This window comes from Antechinus flavipes, chromosome 2, assembly GCF_016432865.1.
Source record: "Antechinus flavipes isolate AdamAnt ecotype Samford, QLD, Australia chromosome 2, AdamAnt_v2, whole genome shotgun sequence".
Taxonomy (NCBI): domain Eukaryota; kingdom Metazoa; phylum Chordata; class Mammalia; order Dasyuromorphia; family Dasyuridae; genus Antechinus; species Antechinus flavipes.
Genome location: NC_067399.1, coordinates 579,863,501 through 579,872,125, shown reverse-complemented (window position 1 = coordinate 579,872,125; position 8,625 = coordinate 579,863,501). Strand labels below are relative to the sequence as shown.

Here is an 8,625-nt window from a genome sequence, read left to right as displayed (position 1 = left end):
TGGAGTTTGTAGACGGTCCCTGCAGCATGGCCGCCGCCTCAGCCTCCTTGGCGTTCCAGGCACAGGAAAGCCGGGCCCAGCCTGGGGGGTCCATGGGAACCTGGAGGCTTCGGGGCCTGGGCGCGGTCACCATGGACAGCTTCTTCTTCGGTACCTCAGGGGCCGGGGCAGGGGCAGAGAGGGCCGCAGCCAGTCGGCTGTGAGCGGGATGGGCGTGGGAAGGAAGACAGCTGGGGCTGATGACCCAGGGGTCCGAAGCGACCCCCACTCGCTGCCCTCCCCGAACTGTGCGGGCCGAGGGAAGAAATCGGGATTCTCCCCGGGATGTGGGAGGTGGGAGGGGTTGGCCTGTTATGGGCAGCACGTGGAGAGGGCGGAGCCGGAGGGAGAAGGAGGGGGTGACCCGAGCAGCCACGTGGGAGGCAAGGAGCTCTCCCAAGCGTACCCCAATACCCCCCATCTCCCTCCCGTTCACCACTGCACCCGCCTTCCCAGGTTGTGAGCTGTCCGGGCAAGCTAGGTCCTACACCTTCAAGGTAGAGGAGGAGGACAACACGGAACATGTGCTGGCTTTGAGCATGGTGAGGGGATCCCCGAGTCCTTGGTGGGCTTCCCCTCCTACTCCCACCTTCTGGAGAGACGCCCTGTCGGTGTCTCTGCCCCGCGTGCAAGGCTGGGGCTGCAGTCACTGTGCGCCCTGGACTGCCAGACTAACCAAGCCCTACTCGGCCACTTCCAGGACACCTTCCTTATAACCTCCTCCTCCCTGGGTATGTGGCCCAGTAACCTGGAGGGGTGGGGCGTGGGGGCTCACGGGGGCCCTGGCCGGGCCCGTCTGCTGAGGGGCTGCTGGGGCTCGGCCCTGTCCCCCCTCACCACAGCTGTGCCTAACGGAAAACGCCAAGGAGGAGTGCAACGTTGTGGAGGTGGTGGCCCGCAACCACGAGGATGAGGAGATCGCCGTGCCCCTGGCCAACCTCAGGCTGTCCTGCCAGCCCATGGTGAGAAGAGCCCCTTGCCCTCGGTGGGGGAGGGTCAGGGCTGGGGGGGGGGGTCGTTTCATGCCAGCCTGAATGAAGGTGCCGAGGATTCCGCTTCTGAAGCTCTGTCCTTCGCCCGCCAAATGAGAGGGCTGACTTCGGAGGGTGTTTGAGGCCCTTTCTTGGTCAGGCTTATGATCCTCTGACTAGGACTTCTCTCCTCCCCCAGCTCAGCCTGGGCGACTTCCCCATCCAGCCTCCAGTGACCTTCCACCTGAAGTCGGGCTCTGGTCCTGTGTATGTCACCGGGAGGCACCAGATTGGTGAGGGCACCTTCCCCCTTCCGTCTCCCCCGGCGGGGCTCTACAGGCCGCACCCTGTAATCGGCCACCTCCCCCGCCCAAGCAGACCGCTCCCCCCACCGCCGCCGGCTCTGCCGGACCTGGGTTTTGCCCTGTCCGGAGGCTCTTCCCTCACCCTCCTTAGACTAGCTAAATCCTCCCCATCCCAGCCAGCTCGGTCCTCTTTCTCCTGAGAAGCCTTCCCGGGCAGCCAAGCCCTGACCTTCAGGGCCGGCGGGGTGGTCAGAAAGCAGCTGTTATCCCAGGCGGCCCTAAACGTCCCGGGTACTGAGGCCGGCCGGAGCCCACGGCTGCTGCCTTCGTTGGGGCCCATTCTGAGTCTGGGTAGACAAGGGGGCTCCCTGGCACGGAAGGGTGTCCCCTCCCCCCATGATGCTGATGGTGGGCCTGTCCCCTAGTGTCTGTAGAGGGCAGCGATCTCTCGGAAGAGGAGGAGAATGAAGACAGAGACCCGGAACCCCAGCCCATTCTGCCTGCCAAGAAGCGGCAGGGGAGGCTTTAGCTGCAAGGGTGAGTGCAAGGGTCCCCACGGGGGAGCACAGTGGCAAGGAAAGGAGGCGCTCCGCGGATCCCACGGACTGCTGAGGGCTATCTGCCCTCTCTCTCTTGGTCTTTTCAGGCCTGAAGTCGTCTCTCCCTTCCCTCGCATGGCCCTGTTTCTCCTGGATGATTCCCACGTGGTGGCTCATGGTTTTCTTGACTTCTCATCTACAAGATAGGAGGGGATGGAGCCATTCTTGAGGACAAGGAGGAGGACCGTGGGTGCCCTTTCCCCGCAGAACCCCATTCTGAGGCCCCAGTATCGAGGGTGGGAGATTGCCTCAGCACAAACTCTATTCCTCCCTCCCTGACCTCTGCTCTCGGCTTTCCTTAGCCAAGGGAATGCAAGAACAAAGATTTTTCCTGAGTGGGGCAGATGGACAGGGAAATAATTTTATTCAGAAATCTAATTAAGTATTTCTAGAAGTTTTGGAATAAGTTGAAAATAAAGTGATTTTTTTTCCTGCAAATTCATCTGTTTATCCTCCTGGTGAAGATCTGGAAGTGTTCCTGGGGAAGTCCTTGGGGAGTAGAGTTCCTAGTGGGACCACCAGGTGGCAGTCTGGCCTCACGGAGGGAAGTAGGGCAGAATTTGTGAAGGCTGGAGGTGCTGCCTCCAGGGGGAGCCCCTTTTACCCCTCTCATCTATGACTCGGTGGGACACTGTATAGGGAGAAAGTTGTCCCTCACGGCAGAATGGACGGACTGCTGACTAGCTGACTCTAGTAGCCACCGCAAGTGGCAGGTACTCCCTAACACACCATCATCACCAAAGTTACCTCTCCCCCCACATCTGGGAGGGGGAGACGGGGAAGTTATCCCAGCCAGCGCCAGCCCCTTCTGTGGGAGCTGAGTCTCGAGCTTGGCCCCCGGGGACACTGCGGGGGGAGCACCGGGCCCTGGGGTCTCTGCTGCGGAAGAGGAGGAAAGAACATACTTCACAGAGGGCTGAGTCAGCCTTTTAGCAATGCTGTCCGGCTCCCACCCCCAACCCCCCTTGCGGACATCGCCGGGCTTCTAAGGACCATCCTGAGAAACCTGATTCAGGGCCAGATGGAGAGGGAGGAGGTAGCGGCCCAGATTGGGTGACTGAGTAACCAGAGTCCATCTCCACCCCCCCCACCTGGCATATGGGGGTAGGCTGCTACCAGCAGGGAGATTAGTTTACAGGTGCTCAGAAGGGACTCCCACCATGGCCATCCTCTCCAGAGTCCTGCGGTGTTGGGGAGAGCCAGGACAGAAGGGTGCCCTCCTTATCTTCTGTATATGTGGCCTAACCATGGTGTGATTCTCTGCTCCACCCTTCCCTTTGGTCTCTCTTTAGTCCAAAGGCCCAGGATGGTCAGCAGGCATATGTGCTGCCAACTCCTGGGTGAGCAGTTCAGGACAACCAGGACAGAAAGGCTCGGGATTCTGGAAACAGGTTTTCTTTCAGGGAGCTTAGGTGTTTCCTTTAGAGTGATGAGGTCTTCAGATTCTCCTTTTTCCAATAATGCCCCCCCACACACACACACACACATACATACATCACAAACGCCATTTTAGTATTTTCTGTCTGTAGTCTGAGTTGTCACAGTGAATAGTTAGGCTTGAAGTTAGGAAGACCAAATCCTATCTGGCTTCAAGCACTTGTCTTTATGAGCCTGAGCAGATCACTTAATCTGCCGAGGTGTCCTCATCTGTAAAATCAGAACCACAATTGCAGTCATCTCTTAGTTATTGGGAAGATAAACTATTTGCTAAGCACTTTGCAAGTGTTAAAGGGCCATGTAAATATTAGCTATTATTATTGTATTAGACTCCCCCAAGAAGACTGGGGGATGGGACTGAGCTGGGATAAGAAGGAAGTGTCCTAGGACTTTTTTTTGGCCTCTAAGGGAAGGAGCCAACCAGAGAAATGATTATGATGCTCCTTGGGACACAATTTTATGGATCTCCAAAGAAAAGGGTAAGGGGCGTTGACTCTAGATTGGCCCTCCTCAACCAAATAAAATCTTTAAAATAAACAACATATAAAATGCCCTACTGAGGAAAGTTATATCTTCTAACTTGATGAGGGTGAATGCATCCCCAAAGGACTGGGGACTAGATGGTCTGGGGGATTAGAATCTCCCCCTTAAACCCTGCCCCAACCCAACTGCAAATGTCTCCATATTCCTGCTGACCCTGTGAATCTGACACAATCTGACACACTCCCACCCCCAAAACCTTTGTACAATCATTAGAGCAGTCAACAAGTATATAATAATTTCTTATGTGTCGGGCACCTTGTTAAGCACTGGGGTATAAATAAAAAGAACAAAAACACAGTGCCTACCCTTGAGTTCATATTCTAATGGGGAAGATAATGTACAAAAATGTATATATATAAGATATAAAAATCATTTCAAAAGGAAGGCAGTGGGTTGGAGAGGGGGTCAGAGAAAGATGTTCTGCAGAAGGTGGTATTTGAGCAGAGAAATGAGGTTAAAAGGAAGAGCATTCCAGACATGGGGACAATTACAGATAATCCAGACTTGGGTTGGCTAACCTGGAGGAGGTATTTTCCAAAAACAAGTAAAGCTACACCACTGCCTCCTCCGTGGCTGAGTTAGGGAAGGGTGAATATGGAGGGAAGTATGGCCAGAAAACTGATCTCTTTCCAGCTTCAGAACTCCTAGGGACCGCTACCACCTGGTGGGCAAAGGTAGAATATTACCCAGCCAGAGGCACTGACCCCCATTCAGACCTCTCCCCACTCCTAGGCCACACCATCCTTCCACCCGCCTTGGTCTCCAGCAAGACTACCAACATTACTGAAGCCCTGTAGGAGTCAGCCCCGGGCTGAACTGTAAGGAACCCCTAAGTTAGGAGTTAGTCCCTGCAGCAGCGGCTCGGACACAAGCCTGGCCAGGGGAGAAGTAGGGAACAGATATGGGATAGGAACCAGTATCAAGCCTAGACCTTGTCCATCACTCCACAACTCACACCAGGCACTTAAATATTTATTATGAACGAACAGATGAATTAATCTGGAAGCATGAGGTATGCTTTGTGAACCTAGCACCTGTGGAATATCTTAGAACTTCATGATTGGGGAAGAGGAGTCCCAAGGGACCTATCACTGGGGAATATATATGGGGCTTCTGACGAGTCCTCCCATCGATTGTGGACGGTCATTCCCTCCCTCCAACACACACACACACACACACACACACACACACACACACACACACACACACTCGACCCATCTGCATCCCCCCACCTGTGGATTATACCAAGTATCTGTGGGATCTCCAGGAAGCTGAGTGTTTATTGCAAGTCTGGTTTGAAATCTGCCTTATATTGGGAGCCTATTGTATTTATGTGGCAACTGTGTGCGTGGAAGTGTCAGCCTGCATGTGTTAATAATGTTATTTAGCTCTTGTATTGTTATTTAACTTTCCGTGTGCGCCTTCTTTCCCAGGCAGACTGAGCTCCTGTAGGGCAGACACTAAGGCTTCACCTCTTCCTGTCTCCCCTACAGCTAGCCCAGGCAAGGGGCTGGCTGGCTGGCCCGGCCAGGGGTCGGGGAGAGAGACTGGAGGAAGACTGCCAGATTTCCCATGTAGGGAGAGGTGTTCCTAGAGTATTCCTATTGCAAAATGGATACCTCTTTGCAATGAATATGTTGATATTTGTAGAGAGGAGAGCGTGTTTTGAAGATTCATGACCTGAGTGTGTTTGTAAATATTTGGTAGCCAGAGACCTGCCTTATCTGTCTTCAGTCTCTCCCTCAGTGGTAAGCACAGGGTTGAGTACATAGAAGACTCAATAAGTAGAGGCTGGGTTTTTGTTTTGTTTTGTTTTTGACTGTTTAAAGAGTTTGTAAAGTGTATGTCAAAAGGGTTTTAGTATGTTTGTGGAGTATTTGTCTAAAGGTGCCTGTTTATAAAGTATCTAAAGGAGTGTATTTGTAGTATGTTTGCTGTTTGTGCCTAAATGTATGTGTCTCTAGAGGGGTGTGTGTGTGTGTGTGTGTGTGTGTGTGTGTGTGTGTGTGTGTGTTTTGGTAGAGAATGTGTGTGTTCTTAAAGTGTGTTTGTAAGGGGGAGGGAAGCCTCCAAGGGGCTGAGGCTGTCACTCAGGGATCAGGCTGACAGGAGTTCCTACTATCTGGAGCTGGGAGCTCGGATTGCTGATTCGAGGAAACAAAATAGCAATTGTAATTACGGGGCTTTGATAAGATAAAGGAGCGAGCAGGAGCTGGAGAGAGCCTGGAGGAATCCTTACAGGAAATTAGCATCTGTCAGTCATGGGAGGGGGGGAGGGAGACGGACCACAAGCTCAGGGGCAGGAACAGGTACCTATCTAGCTTCTTTCCTCTTCCTTGGGTGACCCTACCTTTCTTCCATTGTCTGCACTATGGGTGCGGGGTCACGCTCATCCTCTGATCACCTGACTGGAAGCTACAGATCTTGCTCAGGACTTGGGGGTGAGAGCAGCAAGGCAAGAAGGAAGAAGACTAGGCTTTCCCCAACCAGCCCTAGTGGGGTCTTCTTGGTCTAAAGTTGTACTTACTTGACTGGATTGGAAGTAGGAGTGGGATATTTAGGAAAATAAAATGATTGGGAAATTACAAAGAACATAAAGCTGTTGAGGTAATAGGAGGGAAATAGCTAAATATATGCAGATCTTGGGGATTAGATGAGGGTCTGAGAGTGGCATCCATACTAGAATCTTAACACTCCAGTCAGGTAATATAGCCCCATAATATTTGCCATAATAACACTCTGGTCCTAGTCTCAACCCTCTCCTCCTCCCCACACCCCCAAGGTTCAGATGGGTTACAGCAAGCTGGGACAAAGGAATGCATTGGACTACACTGGGTGCGCTTTTAAGTTCTCTGGAGATTCTGTTTGGGGAGTAATTCCCCGCCACCATAAAGATTTGGGACCTGGTGGTGGGGCCGTTCCCCATTCCCTCAGAATGCCTTCCCCAAGCATTCTCTTGCAGAAGAAACTAGGTTGGGAGTTAATATGTTAATAACCGGTCCAGTTTGTGGACCTGGCACCATGTCTCCTTCAGACTTCAGTTTTATCATATATAAAGTGGGTAGAGTCCAGAATTTTGTTGTGGGAAGGCAAAGAAGGGAGGAAGGGAGCTGATCTGAGTTGTCTTCTGGGGGGAGGGGGTAAATAAAGGAGAGAACACAGAAATCCTTTGATGAGAGCCCTCTTGGGTGTTTAGGATAGTGTCTCATTGTGACTTATGCCTGAGTTTCGATGGGATGGCACCACTTGTGAACAATAAGTGGCTGACTAATCCATATCCATACAGCTACTCATCTCCCAAGGCTCCCAAAGTGGGGCCCCAAAGGTGGTCATCTAGGGCAAGTGAGGATACAACTGGCGTGTTCCAGGCTGCCGATGGCTCCCCATCAAACCAAAGCCACTCATGGCTTTCCATCAGTCCTCTCTGCAATTCCCTCTGGTCTGGGGGGCCCTTGTCTTCTTTATGCCCAATGGCATAATCCCTCAGACCACACCTGATGGAGGTAGAGTCCTAGTGCGCCAAGATCCACCTGATGAGAGAGGGGTGCAGGACTAGGTTTTGAAGGAGAAAATGATTGTGCTTTAGAGATCTAGGGAAAGATCCCAGTTCTTTTCTGGGACAGAGCCTGGGCACCATTTCTGGGGTTGATGGCGGTGGTAAAGAGCAACCTTCCCACTTTTGCCTTCAGAGTACAGCTTCTCCTGGGGCACAAAGGATCTGTCTAGATCTGACCCTGGAAGGGACACTTTTTGAAGGTAAAGCTTATATAGTATTTGGCCCCACCTGGGGGATTCTGGGGCTCTCCGGAAAGAGACTGGGGTTATCCCGACCAGGAAGGACTCTGTCCTTTATCTGCTGTAGAGGGGGCGCTCTCTCCTACCTTAGGGACTGGGGCACAGGGAGCCCAACTTCTTAGTTTCTTGATAGCAGCAGAGTGTGGGGGGAGGGAGTTGGGGGGAAAAATTTTCCCCATTAACAAACACAGGTAGTACATTCATCCACAATCTTAAATCAGGGTGAGTAGACAAAACACTGGACCTACTGACTTGATGAACTTGGTAAAGTTGCTTCACAGATGGACCTCAGTTTCCCCTGTAGTGTATGAGACAAGTTCTTTAAAGCGCCATAGATATGCGAGGTCGTTTGCCCAAGGTCACATACAGTAGCTGTTAAGTGACAGACTAGGACCCAAGTCTCCTGATACCCAAGGCACCCTTTGCAACAATGTGATCTCTCTCTGATAAACAGAATTACAGACACCCAGGGCCTGTGACAGACACAGACACAGCAGGGCACTTAGTAGGCTTTTAAAATGTTTGTTGAACTCCAAGACGCATGGCTACAGCCTAGCAGGCAGCCTTAAGTTCCGGATAAGTGGGGAAACCGCGTCCAGAGACCATTAAGTTATCGCTGTCTGGATTCTAGAGACCACGGCTCGAGGGAGGGGTGAGAAAGCCCGGAAACCCCCTTCAGCTTTGGGGTCTCGGACACCGAAGGCCAAGCCGAATTTCCCTGGGCTCTTGAGACCCCCCTCCCTCTTTCCCCCTCTCAAAGCAAGAACAGGGCAAAGGAGGGGGAAAGGGGGCTGGAGTAGCCGAAGCCTACCCCACTGTACCCGAGACCCCTCGCCCCGCCTCCCAAGTCTTCTCCCCCCAGACTCCAGACCCCAATCCCCATCACTCGCCCCGCCCCATCCCCTCCCAGGGGCTCCTCACCAGCCCCGTTCCCAG

At 52.8% G+C, this 8,625-nt stretch overlaps 1 protein-coding gene across 1 annotated transcript; it reads left to right on the top strand.

Annotated features, from left to right (window-relative positions):
• Window positions 1–2,352, top strand: NPM3 (nucleophosmin/nucleoplasmin 3). Its single transcript, XM_051981267.1, has 6 exons — window positions 1–150; window positions 496–581; window positions 882–1,001; window positions 1,210–1,303; window positions 1,741–1,852; window positions 1,962–2,352. Exons 1-5 carry the CDS (start codon window positions 27–29, stop codon window positions 1,842–1,844), a joined length of 528 nt encoding a protein of 175 aa, XP_051837227.1. The 5' UTR covers window positions 1–26; the 3' UTR covers window positions 1,845–1,852; window positions 1,962–2,352.
• The last annotated feature ends 6,273 nt before the right edge of the window (window positions 2,353–8,625 follow it).